This window comes from Lissotriton vulgaris, chromosome 9 (assembly GCF_964263255.1).
Source record: "Lissotriton vulgaris chromosome 9, aLisVul1.2, whole genome shotgun sequence".
Lineage (NCBI taxonomy): Eukaryota > Metazoa > Chordata > Amphibia > Caudata > Salamandridae > Lissotriton > Lissotriton vulgaris.
Genome location: NC_141697.1, coordinates 531,172,417 through 531,189,828, shown reverse-complemented (window position 1 = coordinate 531,189,828; position 17,412 = coordinate 531,172,417). Strand labels below are relative to the sequence as shown.

Genomic DNA, 17,412 nt, shown 5'->3' with positions numbered 1-17,412 from the left:
CCCGAACAAACCCTTTTTTAGCAACATTAGGAAAATGAAAGACTGAGGAAAAACCAATGTCCACTCTAACCTATACCTTGTAGTTTGCATGCAGCTCTTTGATGCCAGATCATAGCTCACTGTGTTATATTAGGATTGTAACTTATAAATTACAAGAAACAAAAGGATCTCTGTGATAAAAGCAATAAGCAACTGAGCTATCTACATAATACAATTCTGCGATCTGCATGGTACACTTTCTGTGCACAAGCATACTAGCCCTATGCGCTACTTTATGATGAGCCAAAACTACCATTAGACAAATCTCTGATCTCTCTCCACCAGGTACATTAGTTACCAGACTTATCTTGACATTTTCATTAGTGCCTGGAAATTGATGGACACAGAAGAAACTGCAGCAGGTGCTTTAAAACCCAAAAGATATTTCAAATCACAGCACCTCACAAGCTAGCCACCTGCTGCGGTGTCAATGGTCGCTACATCCTAAAGCTGGCCCTGGAAAGAGGAAATAACAAGCATAAAAATGTTTTTTATTTGAAACAATCCCAGCTCAAAAAGCAAGTCAATGCAATGCAAGCCGCTCTTTTGCGTTATGTTTCTTTATACAGTCAAACAAGGATGCGCAAATTGCCCCTTATATGGCTTTGTAAATTTTACTGAAGCCTTTGCATTCTTCTTGCATTGCCTTGTGCAATGCAGGACAGCGAAAAAGCTTAGTAATTCTGGGCCTAACCCTCTAGGCAATATTTTAGTTGCCATCTTTAAGGGTCTCATGGATTCAACTTTATCTTAAGCAGAAACACGTCCTATAATGACTTTGAACTACCATCTAAAATAGCTTTCATTAGGTAGCTGCAAACTGCATGTAACCAAAAGGGTTAATTAGGTCATAGAGGCCCAGATTTATTAAGTTTTAGCGTGGATTCCCACCCTCACCATCACCAGCATTGAAAAATTGTATTGTGCAAAAGGACTTTTCCATCTAAATTTGGCACAAGCGCACCACTAAATAGCTTTGTGTCCGGTAGTGCCTAGCCCCAGATAGTTTGTGTGAAATAGTTGTAACTGGGTGTGCAAACCCCCCTAAGATTCCATGAAAAATCAGATAAACTCATGGCACGCAAAGTAATGCACTGTGGAATTGCGTGGCATAGTAGCCCTAAATCAAACCAGGCGCAAACTGTGGATTCACAGAAAAATGTGTGATTTTCCCAAGTGTTATCTGTACAATCTGTGTATTTATTACACAATTTACACTTGAACAAATGTCTGCTTCTTGAGAAATGTACTGGAGGTTGAGCCTCAGGTACAGTCCAGAACAAATCTCCTGAATGACACCACTGGCTTTCCTGTGCATGTTAGCATAATGCTAAATAAATCATGTTTACAGTCACGCAAACACAGCATTTCTACCATAAACATTATTGGCATGTGACACATTGAATATTGGCGCAGCACAACAATTTCCGGGTTGCGGAATCCAAAGTAGCACACATTTGCTCAGTGTTGCATTTTGGTATATCTTGCTTAAGCAGGGCTCGACAAATCCACTCGACCGCTCGTATTTGCGAGGTAAATTTTATGAGGTCGAGCTATTTTTAGGTCCTACTCGCCCTTTCTCGCGAGAAGGAAAGCATAAAAGGGCGAGTAGGAAAACATACCAACTTTTGTCCTCCGTCTATGAAAACGGAGCAAATGTGACAAGATAACAAGATTTAAAGGCCTTTTTATTGCTCACAAAGCAAATGAGCAATAAAGAGGCCTTTAAAACTTGTTATCTTGTCACATTTTCTCTGCTTTCGCAGACGGAGGTCAAGTAGGTTACTGTTAGGTCGAGGAGTTTTTTTAAAGTACTAGACCTGCTGGACTGGTACCATTTTTCAGATTTGTCGAGCCCTGTTAAGGTTTTGAAATGTAACTATTTTTTGAAAGCAAGAAGTTTGCAGAACAGTGAGATGGCATGTCTAGCAACAGATCATACGGATCAACAGCAGAATGTTTGACTTGAATGCCTTAATCCTATCTCTAAACATACATTTCATTTGGTTCATGTGCATTGTTGCCCTCTGTTGGAAATTTCCCTTTTTGCAGGGTTATCCCCAAACCTTTTGCTTCTTCCTCCTATTTTTTCCTGACTTGTTTGTGTTGGTTTTAGGACTCTGGGCACTTTACCACTGCTAATCAGTGCTAAAGTGCATATGCTCTCTGTGTAAATTGTGTTATGGGTTGGTGTTTCCATGATTGGGTATTTGATTTACTTGTTAGTCCCTAGTAAAGTGCACAGAGTGTGCAAGGGCCTGTAAACCAAATGCTACTAGTGGGCCTGCAGCACTGATAGTGTCACCCACATGAGTAGCCCTAAAAAGGTAAACTCAGATCTGCAGATCTGCCATTGCAGAGTCTGCGTGCAGTTTGTAACGGCCATATCGACTTGGCCAGTGCCCACACTCGCCATTCCCTAACCTTCCCTTTTCTACATGTTAGTCACCCCTAAGGTAGGCGCCAGATACACCTGTGGGCAGGGTGCAGTGTATGTGAAAGGTTGGACATGCCCTGGTGTGTGTGGCATGTCCTGATAGTAAATTACCGCCCATTTCGTTTTTCACTATTGCAAGCCTACCTGTTCCCCATAGAACAGAATTGAAAGTTTGTTTATGACATCTTATAAACATAACTGGCCCTGGGAACTAGGTAGGAAAATAAAGTTTAGTATGCCTGAACTCTTTTCTTGCTTAGTCATTCCGTATGCCTCTGCTGGAATTTAGATTGGCTGTCTTGGTTTTGGATGACAGAAGGCTGGGAAGCAGGAGTGGCTCCAGATAGTCTAGGTAGGGTCAGGAAAGGGCTGAAAAGACCTGGGCTGCAATGGGGGAAGGGGGAGGAGATTTCCTTGCACCTCACAGGGTTTGGTCTGCTTCTGACAATGCCGTCTCCACCTCTTGCCAGGAAATCACACCAGAGAAGGCATAACTGGTTCTGGCTGGGCACAGACACTCTCTGCCTAAGAGATCAAAGGATTTTGGAATACAAACATTGGGCACAGACCCCTGAAATTTAGAACTCTTTTGGATCAAGAAGACTGCCAAGAAGAAGAGCTGGAGAAGCTGTGAGGAGGAACTACCACTTTGCTGTGTGCTTTGCTGTGTTGGCTTGCAGTGGCTGCTTCTGTCTTGGGCAGTGAAAGGACTAAACTGAACTTTCTGCAATCTACTTTGTGAGTTTCTCCAAGGACTTGAGGTAGAGCTTGCCCCTTGTTCAAGAAGTCTTAGGAACAGCAAAGACTTCAAGCTCTTCTGCCCTCAGCACTGGGGACTGTGTGTTTTGTGCTGCAACAGAAGAACAGCTACCCAACGACGTCTATGACGCAGCTGCCGACTCCGTGTCCTAAAGGCACCACAGAGGGCACCGTTGTAATGCCGCACCGCGACCCTGGTCTCACCGACGACTCCTGCTAATGCCGCCACCAAGCCGCTGCTCGCACCGCGACCTGTGGGCACTGCACTCCGCACTGCCTCACTCCATGACGATGCCTGGGCCTCCCCGCCGCTGCCGCTCCACGCCGAAATCAACGCCGCTGCTTGCACCGTGGTTTGAGGGCACCGCTCATAAAGTTACACGACGCACCGCCCTCATTCCGCACCACAGCCTTGGCCTACCGACGCCGGTGCCATCGATTCCAGTGCGTCAGCCGACAACAGCACTTCAGCAACGCCGCCGCCGCTGCGTGCACCGTGACCTGCCAGCACCGTGACCAGCACCACCTTCATCTCGCACCGCAACCCTAGTCTCACTGACGACGCCATCTGACACCACCACCGAGCCGCTGCTCGCACCGCGACCTGAGGGCACCGCATGCTGCACCGCTGCACTTCGCACCGCTGTACTTCGCACCGCAGCACACAACGCCTGCCAACGCCAGCGCTCCTGACTCCACCAGATAGAAAATCGACCTGCAAGGCGTGTGACTTCAAGGGCCCGACGACTCCTGCATCGACCTCCGTAACCGACGCATGTGGACGCCGTGTTTTCGGAAGCTCAACGAGATGTTGCCAACGCCCTGCATTTCTAAAAGGTACTGTTTGCGGGTCTTTCCAACACCGTAGTTGGCCCGCGACGCCGCGGTCAGCCAGAACCGTTTGGATTTGTTTGCTCATGATGCCGTGATAGCCCCGGACGGAGCTATCGACATCAAGGAACTGTTTTTAAAGCGTATTTTGATAATTGTGGATTTTAAGTACTGTATTGTGGATTTTTATCATTTTTGGTCTTCTTAAATATATAAAAATATTGGATATTTTTCTAAACCGGTTTGGTGTCCTTCTGTAGTGCTTACACTGACTTACTGTAGGTTATGTGCAAATGCTTTACACACTGCCTCTAAGATAAGCCTGACTGCTCATGACAAGCTACCAAAGGGGTGAGCAGGGGTTATTTTAGGAGTGTAACTCCCTTATCCTCACTAAAGTGGTGGTTTCTGCCTGGCTTTGGCACAAGCCCTAGCCTGCCAAAAATCCAATTTCTAACACCCTCTTTTTGCCACCATGTCTACTTTGCTTCTCCATTTCAGGACTGACTTCTCAGGTACTTACACGAGCCTGAAGAAGTGGGATCCAACTCAAATCCTCATCTTGGTGCCTTTGGCAGGAGTTGAGTGTTTCCCCAGTATTGGGGGCTATGGGAACTATGTGGCAGGTTTGGTGAGCCACGTGTGGATATCACATGGTGCTGCTGGCCTTTTGTGAGCCATGTGTAAATGCCACATGCTGCAGGCTTTTTTGTCTGAGCCATCTCTGTTTTATTTGGGTGCTTTCTCCTGTTGGGTATTGTTGCTGTTGTGTGGTAGCTTAAGATATTCTTTGTCACTGAGACACATTCTCAATAGCGGAAGCATGTTGATCCTCAACTTGAGAACTGTCAGATTCTGACCTTTGCAAATTCATGACAAGTCCACTGATGGTCACTGCGATACATTGTCCTGTCGTCTGGTCATGTAGGAGGGCCTTTGTGAGGTGGATCTCAGCATCCTCATGAAGGAAACCCCGAAGGAGCTCTCTTCTTTATATGCCAGAAGGATCAAAAAGGTGCAAGGACTACCCTTCCTCATCGTCATCTTATCAAGATGAGCAGACCCAGGATTCACTCAAAAGCCAAATATGTTAGCAAGTAGGATTCAAGCAAAATGTATGGCTGCCTCAGGGAAAACCTGGTTGACTGAGGAAACAGCTGCTCCTATCACCAATAGGGAAGATTTGGAACCAGTTTCATAAAGACCCAGTTCCCCGTTAGCTGAATAGGGATCTTATGAAGAAATTGAATTTGGTGGGAATAAAGAGGTTTCTTTCCTGCCTTAATGAACTGTCGAGTGCTGATAAGGAGGTGCCACAGACAAAGTGGATTTTCTTGTGACCAATCTGTCTGATAGACCTTCTCCCTAGAGAAATGATGCTATCCCTTCACTACCAGTGGGATATTTGGATGCCAATGCAAGCTTAAGTTTGCCCATGTGGTATAGGAATTATGACATTTCTATGTCCAATTCACTTGTCGAGGACTTTCAGAAACGTACTTTGACCATCCAGAATGGCGAGGAGTTTGCAGGTCACATGGCTGCCACGTCATGGAGAAGCAGGTAAAGTTCCTATCAGATCTATCATTTCACCATATCACGGCTTCAGCTGGATGTCTGGGGAAATAGTTATTGATTGTTTTGTTTTTTTCAAAACACTTTTTATTAGTCTGCACAAATGGAAATGCAAAGCCCCGGTCACCGGGTTCTGTTGCATACATCAATGAAGCAGGCACAGCAGTGTCAGACATTTTTATATAATACAAACACCCCCCCACCCCCCGGTTGCGCTGCTAACATGTACCAGGTTACTAAGACCAATAAGAGAAACAATGATCATATGCCAAAACCGTCAGAGCACTACCAACATGCTCCAGCACTCCCTAGTGATAAAATTGTCAGAGTGGGGTCGTTTTCCGGGGGGGGGGGTCCAGGTCCAGCCCCCTGTAGTCCGCCCACCTTTTCCAAATCCGAAAGTGCTTACGGGGGCACCCCCTGGCTTGGAAGACAGGCTGCTCCAACCCCATACAGAAGTCCATGCCGTTCCTCCAGGTAGCCAGAGGCGGGGCCAGAGGCGCCTTCCAAGCTCTTGCTATGTCCCGTTTGGCCAAGGTCAAACCCAGCAACAATAGATGACGTTTATATCGCTTGCCTCCGACCCCTTCCATAACATGCAACAAAGCCAATTTTGGTTCCCTGGACAGTTCCCATGCCAATACTTCTGATAAACATCGAAAGACCCCAGTCCAGAATCTATGCAGCACCGGGCATTCCCATGTTGTGTGTAAGAGTGTGCCTACCTCAGAGCCACATCGCAGGCACTCAGGGGACCGTATCATACCCGCCTTCCACAGGCGCTCCCTAGTGAAATATGTGCGGTGAAGGTATTTGAATTGTACAAGTCTCAGACGTGTGGAAATAGCTGCCCCCCTGGGGCTCGCCAGGTCCTCCATCCAGTCTTCCTCCTCTAATCCCCCAACATCCCCCACCCACGCCTCCCGCAACCTCTGTAGGTCCGAGGAACAATGCCGCACCAGGGACTGGTATATATGGGACAGTTTTTTGTCAGGCAGTTCCCCAATAAACAGCTGGGCTTCAAGTGAACTAAAGTCCGGAAGGGTGTCCATGTCCGTCAGGTATGGTGTCAGTGCATGTCGGAGTTGGAGAAAGCGAAAGAATTGAGAGCGAGGCATCCCAAAGTCATTCTGCAGATCCTGGAACGACTTCAAGGTATCACCTGACATCACATCCCCCAAGGTGGAGATTCCTATGGCATCCCACCCACCTAAACCCCTGAGGGTCAGCAATTGGGGCAAGCGATCATTGTGCCATAGGGGGGTCTCCCGAGTAAGGACAATCCACCATCCCATCCGGCGCAGCGCCTGCCGCCAGACGGAAAGACCACCTGCGTGGCGGATGGAAGATTCCGCCGAAGCGGTGCCGAATACAGAAGGACATGGATGGACGACGAATCTATCAGGTGGCGCTCAACAGCATATGCTGGATCCCCCTTGTCCCCGAACCACCAATCATTGAGGACCAGAAAATGCGCGGCTTGATAGTATGAGAGTATATCAGATGTGGCGAGGCCCCCCACGTATGTGGACCGAAAGCATGTCCGTAGCGCAACCCTGACTGTCCCACCATCCCACAGGAATCCGCCCAGTGCCAAATTAACCTGTTGAAACCAGCGAGGCGGAATGGGGTATGGATGATTCTGTAGTTGATACACAAGTCGTGGGAGCGCCACCCTTTTTTAAGATGGCCGACCTCCCAAATATGGACAGTGGCATGCGGCCCCATGCCTTCATATCCTCCCGTGGGCGATCCCACAGCGGGGCAAGGTTACGAGCGCGGGAGATACCTGCATCCTCGGACAGAAAAACTCCCAAGTACTTCATTCCTCCCTGGGCCAACTGTAAGCCCACTGCCCAGTGACCCGCCGGCCGCCCGCCGCCCAGGACCCACAAGGTCGATTTGCCCGGGTTCACATAGAGGCCTGAGGACTCCCCGAAGATCTGCAAAATGCGCAGCAGCCGTGGCCCTGATCGATCGACGTCTGTTAAGAAGAACAATACGTCGTCAGCATATAATGCTATCTTGTCCGTAAGGCCTGGGGACCAGCGAAAACCCTTCAGCTGGACGTCGATGCGCACCCATGCGGCTAATGGCTCCATGGCCAGCGCAAACAGGGAGAGAGGGGACACCCCTGACGCGTACCCCTCTGAACCGGAAATGGCCGGGACACAGCCCCCCCAACTCGCATGGAGGCCATGAGACCGGTGTACAACAGCTGCACGTAAGCCAGAAATCGAGGACCTATGTTAATGTGGCGCAGCAGGGCAAACAAGTAGGTCCAACTTAGGGAATCAAAAGCACGGTCCATATCTGCCAGGAACAAGGTAGCCCGCTCGTCCAGATGTCTCCAGGCCGAGACCGCCACCTGGGCGCGCCTAATATTATGTCTGGTGGCCCTTCGGGGCATAAAGCCCGCCTGGTCAGGGTGGACCAGGTTCGTAATATGGGGCTTAAGCATATTGGCTAGGGCCTTGGCCATGACCATGGCCTCCGTATTGATCAGCGATATCGGGCGGTAGGACGCGTGGTTCTCCGGAGGCCGTCCCGGCTTTAGGAAGACCACCACCTCGGCGTGTCTCCAGTCCGGCGGGAGCACCCCACTATCTCGCGCTTCCTTGATCACGGGCGCAGGCGTGGGCCCAGCTGCACATGGAACCGTTTAAAGAATTCGCATGGAAACCCGTTGGGGCCCGGCGCCTTGCCCGGTTTGAGCTCGCCAAGGGCAGAGCCCAGTTCCTCGTCCGTGAAGGGCCTGTCCAACAGGTCTCGCACCTCATCCGAAACCGAGCGCGGGGGGAGGTCGTCAATGAATCGCTGAACAGTCTCAGCCGGTAGGCATTCCAGGGGCGCGTACAGTCCCTCAAAGTATGTCGTGAAGCTTTCTGCGATATCCGACGGCTCTGAGATCGGTGAACCCGCCGGGTCCAACAACTTGGGCATCGGCTGGGCATGGAGAGTGCCCTGACACAGGCGGTGTAGCATCTTACAGGACTTGTCCCCCCATTGATACACCCGACTACGAGTGGCAAGCCAGGCCTGCCTCGCCTCCTCGAGTAAGACCGCCGTGTATTGCTGCTGAGCTAGGACTAGCCGCCGCCCTACCAATCTACCACTCTCCTCCCTACTTCTGCGCTCCAGTGTTTCCAGCTCCGCCTCACGCCTCACCAGATCCCGCCGCCTCTCCGCCAGTGCCGCCACACACCAGGATATGTCTACCCCGTGTAGGGTAGGTTTGAGGGCCTCCCAGAGGGTCGTCTGGGAATCCACTGAGTTATGATTGGTGGTCAGATAGTTGTCAATTTCCCGAGACATATGATCTCTATAGGGGGCCTGCAATAGCTGCCATCCAGACATGCGCCATCGAAACGGAAGCCCAGACGGGCCTACTCGAAAGGTAAGGGCCACCGGTGAGTGATCCGACAGGGCTCTTGGCAGGATATCGGAAGCCACGATCCTGTGCGACAGACCCCTAGGGACGAACAAGTAATCCAATCTGGAGAACGAGCCATGTACTGAGGAGAAATATGTGTATTCTCGGCTCGCTCTGTGCCTAAACCTCCAGACATCAGTCCAGTCCAGACCCGTAGCGAGGGCCCGAAGTGTGGTGGGGGGGTCCCTCCACATCCACATCAACATCCACGCCAGTCGTCCCCCTCCGCCATCGATCCAGGCGCATGTCTATTACATCGTTCCAGTCGCCCACGGCCAGGGTATTGGGCATACCACTCCAAAGGGACATAACCTTCTCCACCAGAGGCCACTGTAGTGGCGGCGGGGCGTAGACGCTGCCAAAGGTCACCCTATCTCCCCGACCCTCCCCTGGACGAAGATGTACCCACCCTGCGGGTCAGACCAACTCTGCTCATATGTAAAGAAGATCCTGCGATGTATGAGGACAGCAACCCCCCGGGAGCCCCTTGTAAAGCCTGCATGGAAAACGTGTGAGAACCCAAAGCGTTGGAGGCAAAGCGCTTTCGTCCCTAGTAGGTGGATCTCCTGAAGCATTAAGACATCAGCCCCGGCTCTCTTGACATAACGGAGCGCCGCCCCCGCTTCACCTTATCTAAAACCCCCGCACATTCCAACTCACAATGCGCACGGTGCCTGGAGCTACCCGCCCCTCACTCTGAACAGGTGACATTCGACAATAGCACTATATGAGCCACTAAGGCCCCAATGGTCTAGCATGCATACAACCCACGATACAGACAGCAGCAGATTAAGCGCAACCCCCACCCCCAATCCCAACTCAACTACCAATTCCCACCCCCCACCCCGCACCTCCCAACTTGGAAGCACCCGTTGTGGTCGGATCGCGGCCTGGTTCCCAACGGGGAACCGAGAACCACCCCCTCCAATGGATCCCCAGAACACACCCATAACTAGGACGTAACACGTCTGCCCTTCATACAACTTCCCCACCACCCCCCTCTACTGCCTTTCCCAGCAATCAAGTTCACCATAAGTCAGCAGTCTCAATACATCAGTTCAACTTGTCCCAGGACTTCGGCCCCAGGTGTCTCCATCTTATCCCACATCTCAGCCGATCAAGAGTACATTACATCAGTCATGCAACAGGTCCAGAATCAAGGGTCCGTCTGAGGTAGGTCAGGAGCGTCCTTCTTGTTGTTCGCTGCCGCGCCCCCAGATTTGGAGCGCTTCCGCGATCTGGACCTCTAATTGCTCCAGCTGCGGGATCGACGGGGGGTCCGCTCCTGTGGCCCACTCGACGAAGAGTCCGAGTCTCGGCCCGGCGGTGTATGCACCCTAATTTTCACTGTTTCATCAGTCCAGTGGAACACCTCCTCCGGGGTATTAAAGAACAGAGTACGAGACTGGTAAACTACTCGCAGGCGGGCTGGGTACAGTAAAGCATACAGAAGTTTAAGATCCCGCAGTCGTGCCTTCGCCGCCGTGAATGACTGCCTCGGCCGCTGGACGAGCCTAGTATAGTCCGGAAAGATAAGGATTTTATGGTTGTCATACATGAGTGGTTCCTTCTCCTGTGCTTGACTGTCCCTATCATGGTAGTTCAACATATTGGCGATCACCGCCGAGGACGGGACCCCACCGGCGACTTCTGTGTAAGGGCCCTGTGCGCCCGCTCCACCACGAAACATCTGGAAAGGGAGTTACAGATTATTGTTGGGTTTTGATGAGGCAGAATGCGTTGAGAAAACCTCCTCTTTCGAGTTTCCTATCTGTGAATAGCGCCTCTTTGGCCATGATTTGGATGAAATGGTGTCCAAAGTATGAATGAACAGTAAACATCTTCAAGATACTGATAAATCAAAAACTGATTCCAGTTGGTTTTATTCTTTTCATTCTTCAAGCAGGGCTTTCAGGTTTTTCTGTTACTCCTATAATGGTCCCTACTAGGACAAACAATAGTTATGCAAAGGGGCCTACAAGCCTCCCTCTACGTTCCCACTCTCCATTGCTCCCAGGCCCTGACTGACCCTGGGATCAACTTCGCTGTCTACACCAGTGAGAGGAATTTGGCCTAATTCTATGACACTTGAGCTTGTTCTGTCTCCGATATCTGAGTGCGTAACATCATCACACATAACTAAGGACAGAGTTCTCCTCAAAGCTACCCAACACAAGGGTTCTGGTGACTCATTTTCAACAAGACATTCTGAAGCAAGTTACATTTACAGATCCTGGAGCCCCTGGGGAAAAAAGGGTAATGGTGCCTGTTTCAGAGAAGATTTGAGATCAAGGTATTTTCTTCAGTCATATAAATGGTTGAGAAGAACTTTGTAGACCACAATGCTCTCAGTTGTTTCATCCCCATGATCCATTTCAAGATGGTCATTATTAAACATATTCTACCACCAGTATCCACTGGGAATTTCTTGCATCCTTGAGCAAGCTTATCTTCAAATGTCATTGTGGTGAGATGACCAGACATTCCTTGTCTTTGCTGTTCTGAGTTGGCAGTATAAGTTTACAATACTCCCCTTCAATCTGCAGTCATCCCAAAGGGAATTTACAAATGTTCTTATTCCTCCTATGGTGATTCCTCTCAACGAGGGGAGGATGATGTGCCCGTATCTAGACGACTGGTTGGTGCATGCTTAGTCCCGGGACTAGACATTTGAGGACATGGCTTGTGTGTGCAGTCTGTTTCAGGGGCACGTTCTTTCTGAACTTGGTGAAATTGCATCTCACCCCTTTGCCAGAATTTGCAGTAGATTGGTGCCAGATTCTTGGCAGACCGGGCTTTAAGTTCCTCACGCAGGATATGAGTCTCTGGCTGGGGCACCATGTCACATAGATTACAGAAAGTTTAGAGACTTCAGCACTGTGATAGCTCCAAAAGGCTGTCCATCTGATCTATGTGACTGGCCACTGGGTAGAATTATGTCACATTTCTTTCAGCTCTTAAGATGCCTCATCAACTGTCGGGTAGATGCCCTCAGCAGGCTCTTTCCCTCATCTCTGCACTTTTGTTGGTTATATGTCAGAATACCATGTTTATATTATTGTGCTACATTAATATCGCTGAAAGCATATTGGCAAACAAAACATTAATAGGTTAAGTATTTATAGGCAATTCTAGATTTGCTATTTCTAACTTCACATATAAGCACTTTTAAGATAGCTATTTCATCAAGTGCTTATATGTGGTGGAGTCAAGTATAATAAAAGCTATACTTGCCTATTTATTTATACCATGTCAATATTTTGGTTGTCCCTATCTTTGCTATGGTTTTATGGTAGCACAATACTAATATCTCGATATTCTCCTACGCATTATGCATGAAGTTTGGGCTTCTTGTCTTGGACTTGTTTGCCTCCCAGCACAATGCCCCTCTGCATCTGTAGTGCTCCCAGTGGTATGTTCTGGTAGCATTGGCACTAGGTGCCACCCCAAGTCCTGGCACTGGGCCTGCTGTATGCCTTTGGACAAAATTCCAGTGATCCAGTGGCTGCTCTTTCACTAGTTACTTAGAGAGAAGGTATTGATGATCACAGTTTTTTAAAACAGATTTTATTAATCAAGTGACACATATAACGCAGGGCTCTGTACCCCAGAGACCTCCGCACAATCAATAGACAACATCATGACTTTGACTTTTTTAAGGAAAAGAAAATGAAGCAAGGATGTAGAAGTGCAACACAGATGAAAAATACCTTTTAGAACTCCCCCAACACCCTTCACCCCCCACCCCCAGTCGCACTAACAAACTCTTAGTCACATTTGGAACATGGCATTGCACTACACCCTTCACAGCCACACACTTATATATGTAGTCGATTACCATTTGCACCCACGGGGCAACATCAAACTGGAAGGGGGGGGCCCCTCTCAGCAACCGGCTCGAGCATCAGCCATCGATAATCAGCCCACCGCTTCCCCATTTTAAAATGTTTCTGCGGGCAACCTCTGGCTGTGAAGGTAGGGAGTTCTATGCCCATACAAAAGTCCATGCCTCTCTTCCATACGGACACTAATGGTGGCGCTGGCGCGTTCCAAGCCCTGGCGATATCCCTCTTTGCCAACGTAAATCCCAACAACATCTGATGGCGTTTATAGATGTTAACCCCAATCCCCTCCATGACATGCAGCAATATCGGTGACCTGGGCAGGTCCCAGCCCAACACCTCCGAAAGGCAGGATATCACCGCTCTCCAAATACGGCGCGAAGGAAGGGCAATGCCAGACCGTGTGTATCAGGGTCCCATCCTCCTGTTCACATCTAAGGCATACCGGGGAAGCCACCATGCCCGCCCTCCACAAACAAACCCTTGATGATCACAGTTTTTTTTTTACAAGAACGTTTTGGTTTCTTCTTTTCCAGCAGATGTCAGTGAAGAGAGAACAGATTCTCCCATTTCGTTCCATTTGAGTGATCTGTCTTTAACATCTTCCGCCCTCCTGAGGCTTGCGTTGACAGCCAAGTTATTGAATGGCTGTGGTTGCAACATATGGGGTTTTCTAGTAAGGTGACTAGTTGGTTCCAAAAGTCTCACAAGATTTTCATTTTGAAGGCTTAAGACAACCATTGGGATTCTTTCAGAGTTGATATAAGGAAAGGAAGGCGCAATCCAGGAAAATTGGGGGGCCCAGCCATTTTACGTTCTACGGAATAGCTTTAATAAAGGGTGTGGCAGTCTGTGCCATGAGGATTCTGTGGTCAGCTGCCATGGGCTTCAGGAAATCTTTGTGTAGTTTGTAGGAACTGGAACTGTATGATTTGCGTCTCTTCAATGGTGGTTGGTGGCAAGGCCTCTGTCCAGGTCTCGGATTCCGCCCTCTGGACCTTCCGCTGGTTCTTAGGGCACTATAACATGTACCCTTTGAGCATTTATAGGAGGTCTCCATGAGGTTTTTGTCTCACAAGGCTTCCTTCCTCAGTCATCACCACACCCAATTGAGTGGGGTTCCTGAGTTCTCTGAGCTGGTTCTCTTTATCTCAAGGTGGTTCCTGACAGGGAGGTTATCTGGTTAGGACCCTTGGTGGCAGAATCTTGACAGGAAATTACACTTAGTTCTTTATACCTCACTCCAGTTTCATAGAGTAATAGGCTATTCATGCAAAATATGATTAATCATCTATTGCCTAGGGCAGCTTATATTACAGCTGGGGTTCATGTTCGGAAATGTTACTTCTGGTAGGAGGCCGTTAAACCTTCAATGCCAACTGTCAGAGGGGTGGGGGTCACATCTATGATTTCAGTAGTCATTGCGATCGGTGGTTCTAAACTGCCTTCTTGGATTCAGGTGACGTCTACAGGAGACTTTCCCTCTTAGGCAGAGGCACATGGGGTTTACTTGTTTTACATCTGCCTCTTGGGGCGTGCTTCCAAAGTTAGTTTTTCCATAACGTTTGTAGGTAGGTGGAGAAAAGGAATTAAAGTTTGGCTCCTTAGTATTAGCTTTGGTTATTTTAGTCTGCTGTAGTTCTTTTTGCTTTGATTAAATGTATAATGTGCAGTGTTTAATTTGTAAAATATTAGGCGCCGCTGCCCAAAGCTTTTGTTAGAAACCTGCGGCCTGCGGGTTGATTCCACCTCATGTACCAATTATCCACCAGAAGACCCTCCTTTCTACTTTATCTCAATCGTGCAGGTTTTGTTTTCATACCTGCTTTCTTCTTTTGTCACTGTTTTTCAGTCTTCGTCTTATTTCTTTTTTCCCCTTTTCTGTCTTTCCCTTTTTTGTTCTTGGTCAAAGTTGTTGAGGAAAAATAAGCGCCTGTCCCCAAAAATTAATGCATGTGGGCCTCATCTGCAACCACCGGCTCAAATTAAGCACTGCTCGTGTGCTATAAACTGGAATGGGGGCTTTCAAGGTTCTTGCCATGCAAATTTGCTCATCACATCTAATGCTAAGAGCCATAAACCTTTGTGTTTGGTTTTAACATTGAATTAAATTAGTGAGACCGTGCTTGGTGACCGGTTAGAGACTTAAAAAGATTACAAACGTGTTAATAAATATGTTGAGAAGACATATTTTGAGTGTATTTGACAGCTCTTACTGAATGAATTTGCAACAGCTTTTACGCAGCAAAGCTGCTGGGATTGCATTTAGAATAATAAAACAAGGCCGGCAATTACTCTATGAAATAGAGACAACTATGGAGAAATTGTTTTGCTCACGATAAAAAAAAAAACACCAGGCTACAATTAACATTTTGCATCTTTTATTTAAATTAATTTAGAAAATTAAATACATTATCAAACTTCAAGCACAACCGTTTTAGGGGTTTCAAGTTCAGGAGATAATCGATAAACGACTGTTCACCTTAAGGCAACCAATGTAGTGAGGCATCCAGAGGGCATTTCTGAAAAATAAGCCTTGAGTCAACACATGTTCCTTTCGAACGGGACATCCTCTGCTTACCAAGTCGTATGATCCAAGGCAAATGGCTGCATTTCCTCTTAAAGAAACTAGTCTTGAAAGACATATATATTAGTAGTAAGCCATTACATTTTTAAATTTCGACCTACACGCAAAAAAGTGAGGTGATGCTGCAGTGAGTGGTGGCACTGAATATGTCTGTACAGTAGAGGTCTCTAGGACACTTTGGCTTATTGTGTCCTGGGTGGTAGTGAAATAAATTCCTGACACTTGTTTAAAAACCTCTAACAAACAATGATGTGCAAAGTCTTTCAGCATGGCATTTTTATAGTGCATCTAAGAATATATACCCCATATGATTTGAAGGAACAGATCTCAAGGGTTCAAGTACTGTGGTGGGCTGTGCAATATGGTTTAAGGTGACATTGTGCGTGAGATATATTTATTGGATTTGTTGAAATGGGAGGTGCTGGTATGCATTTATGTGCTGCAGATCGATATATACGGGTTATTTTGTACAAACTATTGCTGTATGTGTTGCTTTTGGGAGGCCCAGGAGCTGGGAGGGTTAGGGTGAGGGGGTGCAAGAAGGGTGATTCCCAAGTGCTGAAAACCTTGGAGAGACACAGATGGCGTGTAGTTCCACAAGCAGAAGATGCCTGGTTTAAGTTGAGGTGTTAGAGACTCGCTGTCAATATGATGGTCTGGTGAGAGTGCTAGAGAGTTGGTTTAAAGTGTACGACCAAAAGACAAGATGTCTGGCCTTGGACCATAGGGTTGGAGAGGTGCATTCCGTTTATTCGGGCGCTACTCAAACATTCCAGGATGCAGATCACGTGATGTTCAATGTACCATCCTTCAAGGGATTCTGTTGAAATACTCAAGAGTATGGGCCAGTGTGCCACGTTGTCAGGGTGGACTGCTGATGCTCATATAAGCCTGAGATATTCTGCCTGGTAATGCTTTTCTATCAGCCTCAATATTACAGGTTCAGGCTTTGGGTAGTAGAGAGTTATCTGATAGGTTACAGATACTGCCATGATGCCACTTTCCACACTGCCTGACTCCTCCAGAATACTTATATTACACCACAACCACTAGGAATCCAGGAACTAATAGCAACCAAGAGCTGGCTCAACATTCTAACAGAGAATGGTTGTGGCCTTTTATTAAAGCATCTTAAATCATTTGGGGGCATATCAGCAAGGGCCTGCGATAATTATCGCTCAGCGCTCTTAGCCCGAGGATAGTTATCTCAGGCTAACGCTCAATTCTATCGCTATCAGCAACGCTTATCTCCCAAACGATAGAAATCCATGCGATAGCCATAAAACAGTGCAATTATCACTGGAAGTTCAGCGATAATCGCACTGCGATCGGCGATACCTTGCTGATAGGGCAGGGTGGATTTAACCATGTAATCCACCTCCCATTGGATTACATGGCTAAGTCAGAATAAAAGCAGGCGTAATAAAAGTAGCGATAACTGCGGTTAGCGCTACTTTTCTTATCGCTCTGCATGTTAGCATACACCTTGATAATTGGAGAAATGTCGGTTAGCGACATTTCTCCAGTTATTTTGGTGAGGAATGCCCAGTTTGCATCTCATTAGAGATGCAAAGCTGGGCGTTCAGGAAACAGGCGCTAAGGCATGGATTCACGCGTTAGCTTGTCCATGCTGAAAGGGCGATTAAATTATCGCCGCTTTTCGTCTGAAAACGGACGCTAAAGCGGCGATAATTTTATCGCATCGCCTTGCTGATATGCCCCTTGGTTGTTTGACTCCTACAGAACATTTGATTCACAGCCTAGCCACCCCACCAGGAGCATCTTGCTGCTGAGAGTACACGGCCGAGCACTTTGCCAGGCCCGGTTTTGGTTCCCAGTCGGCCCTGGTTCACTGATAGCCAACTACCCCTCAACTGAAGCTGAATAACATATTTTATTCACATCTTGT

The 17,412-nt window shown here is 48.0% G+C and overlaps 1 protein-coding gene across 1 annotated transcript in view; it reads right to left on the bottom strand.

The window, feature by feature from the left end:
- Positions 1 to 362: 362 nt before the first annotated feature.
- ACTMAP (actin maturation protease) overlaps positions 363 to 17,412 on the bottom strand; it is a 294,690-nt gene continuing 277,640 nt past the window's right edge. Inside the window, exon 8 of the mRNA XM_086938014.1 lies at positions 363 to 495. Within this exon, the coding sequence (XP_086794140.1) occupies positions 484 to 495 (12 nt within the window). The 3' untranslated portion in view covers positions 363 to 483. The remainder of the gene's footprint in view (positions 496 to 17,412) is intronic.